Consider the following 13,428-nt stretch of genomic DNA (forward strand, 5'->3'; position numbering starts at 1 on the left):
CGCCATCAAAAGCGCTTCAAGTACGAGCAACGCATGAACAACGTGGGCTTGTGCCGCCTAGATCGCAAGATGCGATCTAGGCAGCATGTCGCTTACCTGATAGAAACCCTCGAGACGAAGGATTTGGCGATGCGCCGAGATTGGTTTGTTTTGGGGTTGAACGTGAGTTGTTGTTTATTCCATAAACCCTAGGTACATATTTATAGTCCAGCGGACTTTCTAATGTGGGCGTGCACTAAACCGTGCACGAGATAAACTCTAACTTTTAATCTAGATACAATCTACCATAATTAAAGATACACGGGCAACTTAGCCCAAATTCTCCGTGCAAGGCCGCTTCATAGATCTTTCACGTGTAATCTTTCAAGCCCATCTTGATCGCGGCCCACCTCCTGATTTAGCCAAAATCTGGTGATAACACTTTTGTAGGTCGGCATGTCTTCCACTCCATCGAGAATGACATTGTGGTCCTTCCTTGTTCTCCATCAAGCACAACCACGGTTGTCCCGCCTTCTTCTCCATTCAACTCACCAAACTCTTCGCTAAATCCAACTCCCCTGACTATAAGAACCTCTGTCACTTGTGAAAGGTTATTTCATAGAGGTTGATTGTACGAACTGTGCAACCGATAGCCATGCTTACCGTTGTTCAATTGTCTTATGTAGGTCATCCCGCCTTTTCCCAACCTGATGTGCAAGTCTTCTATGTCATGTATGGTACCTGAAAACACAATGGCTGATCCAGCTCTATATCGGCCCAAAACCACCTATGGTGCGGGAAGTAACTCTTTCAGAGTTGGTCCTCAACGGGTTCGTGAGCAAGTCATGAGTGGGGTAGACTGTTCTAGAGGCTTCAAAGAACACCACATGCAGAGTGGCTACTATTAAGTTCTTGACTTCACGGGCCTTACAGTCACCCCTACTCAACTGAGCAACCACCCGAGGAAGTGGATACTGAGGTGGGCGCTCGTGTGAAAGATTAGGAATGTTCGAGGAGTGACATTTTTCCAGGAGGGCACAACCATAATGATGGACAAGGAGGAGTTGATGGCATACATGATGGTTACTTGCACATCACTGATTTATCGTCTTACTTGTTCATTCCCTTTTGCTGACAATGTCTTCTTATCTCAACATCCCCCAAAACATACAGATTTTTCGAACACGCACTTAACGAACTACCAGCAGATGAAGACGATCTTCGAGCCAACATTTGCGCGTAATGAGATTTAATTCACTCGGCGCAAACTTGTAGATGCCATCAACTACCTTGTTGACAACAAGACCCATGGTAGCAACTATGATGAGATGACATGATCGGAGATGAGGATCTGTCTTAGGACATGGTTGCGCAAGCACCACTATTAGTGGTACTGCTTTGCAGCTGTGTCTGATGGTGGTCATGATCTGCTGAGGTCATGTATATTTTGGGAGCTCGTCTAATATTAATTCCGCTAGTTAGGAACTGATCAGAACTTGATGTCTGGACTGTAATATTTTAGGAGGGAGTATATATGCTAACCCTTCCGATAATGAACTTATGATGCATTACAGTTGTAGTTTTTTGAGTTAGCTTTTGGTGCATCGATAACAATGGTAATTGAAATTAGGTAGTACCACCTTCTTAAGATGAACTGTTTAGCTCAAGTCGTTGTTGTGTAAGCAATATTATGTGCTATGTGCTGGGTGACTTCACCACTCAAAGGAAGAGGTTACCATATCAGTGGTTGGAGTTGCAACCAAATAACAGCGAGTAGCTTTTGCTTTTGATGGAATGTTGTAATGCAACAAAGGAAACACCAGTGATACCGTTCCCCCCCTCATGTTGAAAAGTGTCTTGTGGGCAACCAGTTAAGTCCACAACTGGATTTTGGGCCATTTTACCCCGTGCATGTTCCCTAGGAATATGCGCCACATACCCCCAAAAGAGGTCCGAGATACCAATCGCGCCCTAGGTGTCCAAGATAGGCCACGACTTTTGTCCGCGTGATACATTCAGACACACACGATCCAGATAGATCGTCGCGTTGGAGATGGCATGGCTCACGGTGGAGACGCTCTTAGTTTATTTTTTGACTAACGAGAGCAGAAGGTACTCCCTCTATGCCAAAATATACTGCATATTAGATTTTTTGAAGTCAAACCTTGTAAATATTGACTAAGTTTATACTAAAAAAATATCAACATATAAAATCTTAAATTAATACCATATATTCACCGTAAAATATATTTTAATATGGTATACATTAGGAATTTTAGATATAAATAATTTTCTCAATAAACCCGCGAGTTGGTTAAAAGTCAGCCACTCCTTCCCACTCAACTCCAGACTCCGTTCCACGTCTCCCTCACCTTCGACTCACGAAAATGGCGAAACCCTGTCAACCCCGCGTCGTCGTCCTCCTCCCAGTCGCGGCCATCCTCGCGGCGGCCCTCCTCCTCCCGCTCGCCCGCTCCGACGCCGGCGCCGACGCCGGATCCACCCCCACCACCGCGTACGACGAGCTCCGCCTCCGCGGCTTCCCTCGGGGCCTGCTCCCGGCCAACGTCCGCGGCTACACTCTCGACGCCGGCTCGGGGGACTTCGCCGTAGACCTCGTATCCAGCTGCCGCATCGTGCTGCCCGCGGGAAGCTACCTCGCCAACTTCAACGACCGCATCACCGGCCACCTCGACGATGGCCGCATCTCCGGGCTCAGCGGCATCAGAGTCAAGGCCTTCTTCCGCTGGTGGTCGATCACCGGGATCCGCGCTGATGGGGACGACCTCGTCTTCGAGGTCGGCTCCGTCTCCGCCAAATTCCCCGCTCGCCACTTCAAAGCCAGCCTCGAATGCCCAGCCAAGGCCGACTCTTAGTACTACAGCAAGGTACTGTACTGCTTTACCGATGATGTAGTACTATACCCGAGCTAAGCATGGGCATGCCTATTACTACGTTGTATGAATTGTCACCTTCTACGTCATGGTAGTGTTAGATTTAGACTTGCTGATCTCTTTCGTATTTGTCTTCCTTTGAAAAGTTGAAATTTGTGTAGCTCGAAGATTTTGTTTTTTTAATAAACTATAAACTTGTGTCGGGGGTTCAAGGGCTTGACTACAACACTATGAAACTTACACTTTTACAGGATGTTATATTGTTATGCCTAGGCAGACACCAAATAAGAGAAACAGTGATGAAGGTTTCATTGTAAAATCCAGCAAACTAATGCTTTCTTTCTTGTATCCAGTCACTTAAAGCTTTAACTAGTTAATCATTTAGCGTATCATAAAGACGACTTAAGCTAACACATGATCAGTAAATTTGCATTAACTTTAGGTGTGAAGTTCGTGGACTAATGTACCAGGTCACTACTCATATTGTAGGTTAAGTGTTGCTAGTGGTGTTTCTCTTGATTGTAAACCGAGAACTTGTTGCCGGTGGTGTATAGCCGGCTGTTACAAGAGAGACGATGCCTGCCTGATTTTGTATCATCCAATTTTGTTTCGTCAAACGCTGAAGTATTATCTGTTGACTGCAGGCACCCTTGCATGTCTCATGATATTGGCATGATCAAGCCGCCTCGACATCAAGCAACATTATCGTTTTTAATCTCTTCGCGTTGTTTGTAAAATTACTTCTGTGTATGTCTGGATCGCTAAGACCACCACTCCACTCTCCACACCAAAGAAAGCGCAATAATGTAACCAGTTTTTCACTGGATTATTTGTCAGTCGTAGTCCTGGGAACTGGTAACGGTTATTGTTTCAGTTCGTAATATATATGACTTCTCGTGCATACTTTTTTTTTATAGAAATGAGAGCATCGCTCCAACCTCTGCATCAATTGATGCACACAATTATTTTATTGCAAACTTTAAAATTCAAAAGTTATAAAACTCATGAGTCACATAAGGTGTACATAAGTTAACCAGTGGAAAATAAAAAGATAAATACTATTATGCAAGTTGCAATCTTTTAGTAGGTTGCCAGCCACCCTGGTTGCAGATATCCCGAATAACCGTCTCCAGACGGCTGCATATAGAATCCATATGCGCACGCTGAGCACCCGGTAGTAGGTATGACCATTCGTGAATCCAGTGCGTAACCATTCGGATAACCTGTAAAAAATTAGCATTTGAGCTTCTGTTAAAGACAATATCATTGTAACAATTCTATATAGCTCACATCAAAGCACAAATACCAGTTCGAAAATGTCCTTTAGATATTATATCAACACCATTTAGCCAATTTTCAAACATATTTGTAACATTGTTCGGTGGAGGGATATTAAAAGTATACTAGATGGTTCTCCAAATTAGCTTTGCGAAGGGACATTCTCGTCCATACTTCTCTTGGATTAATTGTTCCATTCTGTTTGTGAGTGTTGAAGTTGTGTCGAATATGTGTATAGACTACAATTAAACGGAGAACTTGCTGCTGGTGGTCTATTGCTGATCAGTGTTCGCTAATACTTTAGGGAGCTAGCCGGCTGTTACAAGAGACACGATGCCTGCTTGATTTTGTATCATCCAATTTTGTTTTGTCAAAACACTGAAGTATTGCCTGTTGACTGCAGGCACCCTTGCATGTCTCATGATATTGGTATGATCAAGCCGCCTCGACATCAAGCACCATTACCGTTTTTAATCTCTTCGCGTTGTTTGTAAAATTACTTCCGTGTATGTCTGGATCGCTAAGACCACCACTCCACTCTCCACACCAAAGAAAGCGCAATAATGTAACCGGTTTTTCACCGGATTATTTGTCCGTCGTAGTCCTGGGAACTGATAAGGGTTATTGTCTCAGTTCGTAATATATATGACTTCTCGTGCATACCCCTTTTTATAGAAATGGGAGCATCGCACCATCCTCTACATAAATTGATGCACACAATTATTTTATTACAAACTTTAAAATTTAGAAGTTATACAACTCATGAGTCACATGAGTCACATAAGGTGTACATAAAAGTTAACCAGTGAAAAATAAAAAGATAAAGGCTATTATGCAAGTTGCAACTTTTTAATAGGCTGCCAGCCACCCTGGTTGTAGATATCTCAAGCAACCGTCTCCAGACGGCTGCATCCAGAATCTATATGCGCACGCTAAGCCTCCGGCAGTAGGTATGACTATTCGTGGATCTAGTGCGTAACCATACGGATAGCATGTAAAAATTTAGCATTCGGGGTTCTGTTAAAGACAATATCATTGCGACAATTCCATATAGCACACATCAAAGCACAAATACAAGTTTGAAATTGTCCTTTAGATATTTTATCAAAACCATTTAGCCGTTTCCAAACATATTTGTAACATTGGCTGGTGAAGGGATATTAAAAGTATACTGGATGGTTCTCCAAATTAGCGTTGCGAAGGAACGTTCTCGTCCATACTTCTCTTGGATTAATTGTTCCCTTTGTTTGTGAGTGTTGAAGTTGTGTCGAATATGTGTATAGACTACAGTTAAACTTAGACTGTGTGGGTAAGTTACGTGTTGGGGACGAACTATGTAATCTGGACTTAATATGTAAAGGCTAATATATAAAGGCACCCCGGTAGGCAAAATACACAGGGCGAAAGCTAGGTTAGACTCAAAATCGGTTTTTTGGGACGGTCCGGTGCCCATGGCAGGGGGGCTGGACCGGCGTGCCGTTTGTAGATCTGACGTGGGGCTTGTCGCCAACGGTACTTTGATAGTACTAGGGGAGGAGCGTCCATAAAGCATGCCCATATATGTAGGTGTTTATCTCTGAATTGTGTTACCAAACATCATCTTCCATCTATTTTCTGCAATGGTCCAGTTACAGATTGCCTTCATGGTGCGGATGCTAGAGGAAGGCGAGGTGATGATGGTTCTGGTGGGTGGCGGGCTTTTATCGGAGCAGAGCCGGGAGCGAGCAGGGTTCATTTCGCGCAGCATAAGGGTCGAGAGAAGCAGAGGCCGGAGCGACACCATCAACAAAGGAAAAACATGGATTGCGAGTGTGGCTACGCGAGCGGCAATGCTGTCGAAGGAGATCGGATCTGCAAGCACTGCCAGTTGATTTGCTTGGTGCGTAAGTTGGGGTAGATCGCACTGACTGATGCAGTGCAACGGGTTTGAGCGGCCAGAATGGCTGGTTCAACTGGAGAGGCCAACTCGGTGAGAAGAGACCTGGTGCAGTTCGATAAGGACACACACCCATCGAAGCCGAGTATGTTGACCTCGACGACAATGGCCTCGACAACTTCGGCGCCGACGAGGCCATGTACATGACCGACGAGCAGCGGGCGTTGCTCGCATCGCTCGAGAGTGTCCCGAGGGATGTCGAGCGCCACCTAGCCATGGCGGAGGTGACGGAGGCCCGCATCTACCATAGAGCACTCATGCGGGTGGCCGATGTATCATGTGGACGGGAGATGCCGCGGGTGGATCTGGAGAACCGAGAAATAGAGAAGGCGGCCGCGAAGATGGCCGAGGCGTTGGCGTTCATGGCCCGGGACCAAGCCTGCTATGAAGCCGACATGGAAGCATCCCAGCAGGCAAAAGGGTGCGTTTAGGACGCCACACTCAAGGAGGGCCAGGTGCGGCACAGGGAAGCGGAGGAGTCGTGTGTCTGCGTGAGTGATGTCGCACACGTCCGCGGAGTGCACCTTCTGCCTCTAGGAGGCCAGCATGGCTCGCCACCGTGCTCGGGACAAGCCCGAGGTTTACGCCTCGCGGTTGAGCTCCGATGGCGTCGGGCCGTCATGGCGGCCACTAGGCGGGTGAGTAGCCCCGGCCGTGGTAGGTCGCGCGATGACGAGTAGATACAGGCTTCGTAGTTTAGCTTATGTAAACCTTTAACCATCCGTGTAAAAATCATCATTTTAGCCAAAAAAAAATATTAATCGCAAGTAGTTTTTATTCTGTGTCAATGACGGCAAAAAGACTAAAGATGAAGAACAAAATAGTCCGTCACGCATGTAACTGCCCTTAATTTGATCGATCAGCTTGTATTTTTGTAACCTCTCTAAGTCGCCTCCCCGCCGCGCATGTAACGCGCTTGTTATTTTTCACTATGCTAGCTCAAGTTGGCGGTTTTCATGGTGGCGTACACTGTCAAGTTGACATGTCTGTCTGTAGATGATGCTCCCGGTTAGTGGCGCTTGTTTCGGCCAGTGTGGATCTCGTTATCCTACGTCCAACTCTATTTAAGTAGTCATTTGTCTTTTCTCCACAGAGCATGCTCGATGACTGTGGCAGCTTATGTACGAGCGCTTTAGGAGCATCCACACAAATGAAATGCATCGATCGGTACTTAAGTAGGTCAATGCGCTACAACTTGTGGAATTCATATATTTTTTTCGCATCGAGGACATGTATTATTAACAGTTTTAGCTTTTAAAGAAGGTATACCCACATGCTTGAATGTGCAACACTGGGTGCACGTTGACATCCTGCCACAGATCCGAGAGACAAAATGTACAAGTTGTGCACAGCGAGATGGTACATCTGAACTAATTCAGTTTCTTTACTACTTACAAAATTTTGAATCGCGAGCCAACATTTCTGCTGCTTCCGATAAACAAAATGTTAACAGCTAAATCTCAACTCACTCAAACTAGAAATTGCCACAAGGATTTGCTGGACAAATTCGGTTACAGGATGAACAACATGAAAGGGAGAGGGGGTGGGACAAGAAAGCCGCCACCGTTCCGTCCGTCCTGATCAAACTTGGATCCTCTTCAGTTGCTTCTGTTTGGTATTTGTAGGTGTCCATCTGTAGCTGGTTAGGAGCTGGACCGAGCCCATCACAGCAGGCCCCTTGTACCAGCCCATTGAGGGTCTGTTTGTTTGGGCTGTGGCTGGCTGGCTGTGCAGGGAAAGCTGCTATGCAGTGAAAGCAGTTGTGCAGGAAAAGCTGCTGTTCTAAGTTTCACTGTTTGGCTACTTAGTTGGCTGTTTAGCTGTACGATGAGGAATTGTCTGAAATACCCCAGAATTCCGAAAACGTGTATATAATTTTCTAATTAAGTGTATAATTGGTTGAATATAGCTTTTTCCAGGTCAAATTGATTTAAGCATGCATTTTCTAGAGATTAATTGGATCCACAATAAATAATGATTGTTCTCTCCCGTAGCAGATGATTGTTTCTACATTAATATATGGGCGATTTTTTTCCACGGCTCACGTACTATCAATTGCAAAGCTCGTTCAGTTCAATTTTTTTTGCAAAGCTCATTGCTTCCCTACTACAGTCTCCATCATAATAAACACGAGCGGTCGACGGAAATCATCAAACTGGGAGATTCGTTTGCTTTGCAGGTCAAAGGCTAGCAGACTTAAATCAAGATCTCATTAGGGAGCTGGTCCAGGGTGGAGATGGGGTGGCGCACAGATCAGGCGGGTTGTCACTTGGCTGGGGCAGCGGTCGCAGGTGCCGGCGGCGCTTCACCGGATGGAGAGATGATATTCGGAGGCAGGGAGTAGAATAGGCACGGATAGGATTGGACCCAGGGTGGCAGTCTACTCGTAAATTGCCGCAAATGAAATGTCCCAACGCGAAAACGATTCGGTCACTGAAGAGAAAGCCCCGGGAAGCACCTCCAGAGGTGCTTTTCCTTGTCTGCCTATTCTGCCCGGTGGCTTCGGCAAAGCCCAAAGCCAAATCACCCTGTTTGGTTGGTTTGCCTGGCTTATTTTAGTGGAAAGCTAGAAAAAGCCCAAACAAACACCCCCTGAGATGTATGCCGGGCGAGGGTCCTAATTCCTAACACAAAAGCACCCAAATGAATTGATTTGAGTTTAATTGGACTTACCACTGGAGTGAACTATGTCCTAGCATATCATTTTCTAGTCATCAAAAACATGTCACATACGATTGTGGTGCCAATTGCCGTGGGGTTGAGATGAGAAGGAATGGATATTTCTGGCTAGGTTCTACTCAGATCAAACGGGTAAAATAGGAGTGCCATAGAGACAAAAAAAACGTCGGCTAGCATCTCGCTCAGCTCGCTTGAGGAAGAAGGACAAAGAAAAAGAAATTCAGAATAGCGCACGAAGTTTTGCATTGGGTAACCTTCCAGAAATTTTGCACACCAGCCCTTTTGCACACAAGACACCATTGGTTGCATGAGCCTAGCCCAAATAGCTGGAATGAAGCGAACCAAATAACATTCGTCATTTTCACCTTTCTTGCAAGACAAGTCTCTGCAGCCAGCCAGCCAGCCAATGTGCATAATGGGGCTCCAAGCCTGCTTGAGGGGGAAATAGGCTCAAATTTGCCATGTTGCACAGGATGAAAAAAAAAGGCTCACATAACCAAACACGCCCTTCCAGTTTGGCTTCTCTCAATTTTCATGTTGTGAATCGAGCATAATTGACAATCTAGTTGATTCATGACTCAACAATTTCATAAAGTAACTCATCTCGAGAAAGTGAACAATTTTGAAAAACAACTCACCTCAAGAACTAGATTAACCTTGAATTTACTAAAGCAAGCACAATAGCTCTTGCAAGTCAAAACATTCACGATGTGCCCATAGTTACATATAACTAGACATCGTAGCAAACCCTATTGATCTTGGATGTCAATACATGGCAACATCGGGCACTATTGTCTCTAGCATCTCTCTTGGTGATCTAAAGCTAGATGATGCGTTCTGAATATCCTCGGGTCCTAGCTTCTTGTTCCCACTGTTGTACGGTGTACATCATAATCATCAATTAGATGTTGCCGTAGGGTGGTGAAACTAGAACTAGATGATTCTAATTTTCAACTACCATTGTTTGGCACTTTGAGACTAGGTTAGTAGTTGGGACGAGAGAAAAATAGACATGATTTCCTAATGCATCCCAATCCTACATATGCAGACTAATATGTACGCAGATAAATGTCGGGGGGATGCCATGGGTAGGTCCTTTCCAGGAATTCGTCGTGACCAGAGCATGTGCAAAAACTAGCAATGTGTTTCGCACAATCATAGTGTGCTCTCTGAATGTATATATATGCCCCGGTTCAGTAATTTATGGATTATACGGACATATGCAATTATCTGTGCAACAACCTTTTAGTCAGATCACACAACATAAACATAACTCTTCACACACATTAAATGTTTTATTGGGGACACTAAATGGCTGGTACTGTGTATAAATTTTTGACCTATCTATCTCACCTGTGATATAGACCAGTGTGATCCCAGAACTTGATTTGTGTGACGCAATTGTTGCTCTCTCATTCCCAGCCGTGCTAGCATGTTCGGATAATGACATAATATTTTGAAATGGAGCAAGTTTAGCAAGTATTTGCATAGACAGTAGCCCTTGATTAGACAAAAAAAATAATGTCATATCTTCATTCCACCACCACACCAACTGATCACCGTCAGCACAACTTATCAGATCCGCCTACGTATTAGATCATATGTGGCTACTAAAAGGGTTACTACTGGAGCAACAAATGACACTGACAAGAGGAGACTCGTCAGTGACCACCTAAACGGTTTCCAAACAGCCTCGTGAGGAGATGTTTGGAGCGGTAGTCACTAAAAGAAGTCGACCGTCACCTGACGAGCCCGTTGACTAACCCGAATGAAGTTAGTTGCCATGCGTCAAGACCGCGCAACCTACGTGCAAAACTTCTCGGCATACCCATATGCCGAGCGTGAACACTCGTAAATCAGCATATATGCCACTTGGCAAGATATGGGTCGGCAGATGCCGCGGTAGCATGCAGAAACAAATGTCGCCAGCACCATGAAATACGTTGAACTCGTAGAATCGTCATGATCTACATGACCACTATGGAATCCTCCACTGATCTACACTGACCACTACGGAATCCTGAACCGATATGTTTCGTTTTTTCAAGAATGAAGTGAGCGGATCATATTGAGGGCGAGCAAGGAGACGGCATGCCAGGTTAAGTTGGTTGGTTTGCTTGCTCGCCAGTCGCCCCGTCACTTGTATATAGTAGTGCAGTATTATTCCCCTTCGAATATCTGTTAGTTTGTGATGATCTTCTACACGACTTAATTTGTTCATCTCTTCTGTTTCAAAAAATACCCTCGCTGGCAGCACTTACTGCGTGGCGGAGAGCTCCCCCATGTTAACCATAATCTTGATCAAGGCGCAGGACGTGGCTGGGCTGATCGGGTGCTTGCGATGTGCCGATGTGGGTTGTTAGTGCATGACGTGCGTGCGAGTCGTGCAGCCGTGGCGAGTGGAGCGGGCAAGTCCTGGAACCGTGCGAGTCGTGCAGCTAGTGCGGGCGTGTTAGTTGCTGCTGCATGTGCTACAAGTAGTGGCGCTGTGTAGAGAGAAGTAGCTAGAAGATGAGGTAGTCTCGTGTGTAGTCTCCCACGTATGTGCGTGTGTAGAGAGTGAGCCAGAGATGTAGTCTCGCCGCGGCTGTGGTGTGTGCCCGGCTGGCCGGCAGGAGAGCTCTGCGTGTGTGCGTTTTGTACCACCATATATGTGTCCGAGTCGTTGTGAGAAATAAAGCCAAGATATAGGCGTTCGTGCGCCGCGGCGTTCGTCGCCGGAAAAACTTTGTGGTGTCTCCTTCGTTGATCTTCTTCCGTTCCGGCGTTCGTGTCGCCGGAGGGCTGCCGGGCGTGTGTCGCCGGAGGCATGCAGCCCCAACATCACATGCTTGAATCTGAGAGACATATGTACAAGTGCACAGATACTATAGCTGAACTAAGTTTCTTTACTACTTACGAAATTTTGAAACGTAAACCAACATCTCGGCTGCTTCCGATAAACCAAAGCACCCAGATTAATTAATTTGAGTTTAATTGGACCTATCACTTGAGTGAACTATGTTCTAGTATATCATTTTAAAGTCAGCTAAAACATGTCACGTACGATTATGGTGTGAATAAAAAGGACGCGTTTATCATAGAGACTAAAACCTGTCAACTAAGATCTCTACCAGCTCGCTAGCTAGAGGAAGAAGCATAGAGATAAAAATTCAGTGACACACGATGTTTTGCACCGTGTAAAATTTGCACACCATCCCTTTTGCAGTCGCGCATGCATTATTGATAATCTAATTGATTCACGACTCAACAATTTTGTAAATTACTTAACTCAAGAAACTGAACAAATTTAGAAACTGGATTAATCTTGAATTTATTAAGACAAGGACAATAACATTTGTAGTCAAAAGATTCATGATCGGTCCATAGTAACATAACTATAAAGCGTACCAAAGTTCTACAGATCTATGATGCCAAGTCATTGCAGAGGCTGGACACTATTGTCTCAAGTGTCTGTTGGTGATCTAAAGCTAGATGATGTCAAAAGGAATGAGAAGCAGACGTACCCGCAGAACAGAAAAGAATGGGAGGCAAACGTAAAGCTCGGTACAGTGCACTGAATATCTCTCTCTGTTGCTATTGCTCGAGATATGTGTTCCAAGCAATGGCGCTGAGTTCGTTGACTCTGCAACTACAAAAAAAAGACATGATTTCCTAATGCATCCCAAGACTACACATATGCATACTAATATCAACACAGATAAATGTACGGCAGAATGCCATGGGAATGTCCTTGTCCAAGAATTCGCCATGACCAGAGCATACGTAGAAACTAGCAATGTGTTTCACATATTAATTCGTACTACGCTCTCCGGATGTGTATATAAGCCCCGGTTCAGTAATTTATGGACGATGTACGTTATACGCAATTACCTCGCTTCACTTCACGCACATCACATGGTTGGTAGTATTGCATACCAATTCTTATTTACCTATCTCACTAGGCATATAGGCGAGTGTGATACTAGAACTTAACTTGTGGGCAAGCGACGGAATCGGCGCTCTTGTTTTCCTGGCCGTGCTAGCATGTATCTACAGAGCTAGTACGGAAGCTGCCGATTGGGCCCTTGACATGCCATCAATCGTGTGACTCGTATCTGGACTGCTATACTACATCAAGATTTGTGCTAGCCCTTTTTTCTCTCTCTAAAACAATTTCTCGTTTTTATATATCTCACACCGCACAAACTTTGAAACTGAAATTTTGCAGATCACTTAAACACAACAACTAGAATGTGGGAAAAATATTTTGGATTTCTTATGTCATTTATGTATATACATATTTCAAGAATTTATTTTGAATTTTAAAATAATTTAAAAGAGTGAATTCCACTTTCTACCCCGTAGTTGCGCATTTGTGACACATATTACCCTATTTAGTGCAACTTTTACAAAAAAAATCACATTAGGAGTCTTTAAACACGGTTTTACCCTAATTTAGCATTTTATTTGTTTTTGTAAGATAGGACCGGCGTATTTCATCGATGTGCTGCGACAAAATGTGTAAATATCGGAGGCCATCATATACGATTATGTCCAGACTTCTCTTATCCAATTGTTCCATTCCTCGTCCCTGTACTGATATTTTTAAAAGTCGGTAATCAGCTCACACCTTGCCCAATGAATACGCACCAGAAATCAATGGTCCAAGTGTTCTAAAAT

The 13,428-nt window shown here is 44.7% G+C and overlaps 1 protein-coding gene across 1 annotated transcript; it reads left to right on the forward strand.

Annotated features, from left to right (window-relative positions):
* The first annotated feature begins 2,366 nt into the window (after positions 1-2,366).
* On the forward strand, positions 2,367-3,752 carry LOC124683859. Its single transcript, XM_047218292.1, has 2 exons — positions 2,367-2,867; positions 3,518-3,752. The coding sequence occupies exon 1, from the start codon at positions 2,367-2,369 to the stop codon at positions 2,853-2,855; it is 489 nt and encodes a 162-aa protein (XP_047074248.1). The 3' UTR covers positions 2,856-2,867; positions 3,518-3,752.
* Positions 3,753-13,428: the final 9,676 nt, after the last annotated feature.

This window comes from Lolium rigidum, chromosome 1 (assembly GCF_022539505.1).
Source record: "Lolium rigidum isolate FL_2022 chromosome 1, APGP_CSIRO_Lrig_0.1, whole genome shotgun sequence".
Classification (NCBI taxonomy): Eukaryota; Viridiplantae; Streptophyta; class Magnoliopsida; order Poales; family Poaceae; genus Lolium; species Lolium rigidum.

Excerpts from the sequence above, each read along its gene's own strand:
- LOC124683859 (XM_047218292.1), top strand. The coding sequence starts at position 2,367 with ATGGCGAAACCCTGTCAACCCCGCGTCGTCGTCCTCCTCCCAGTCGCG.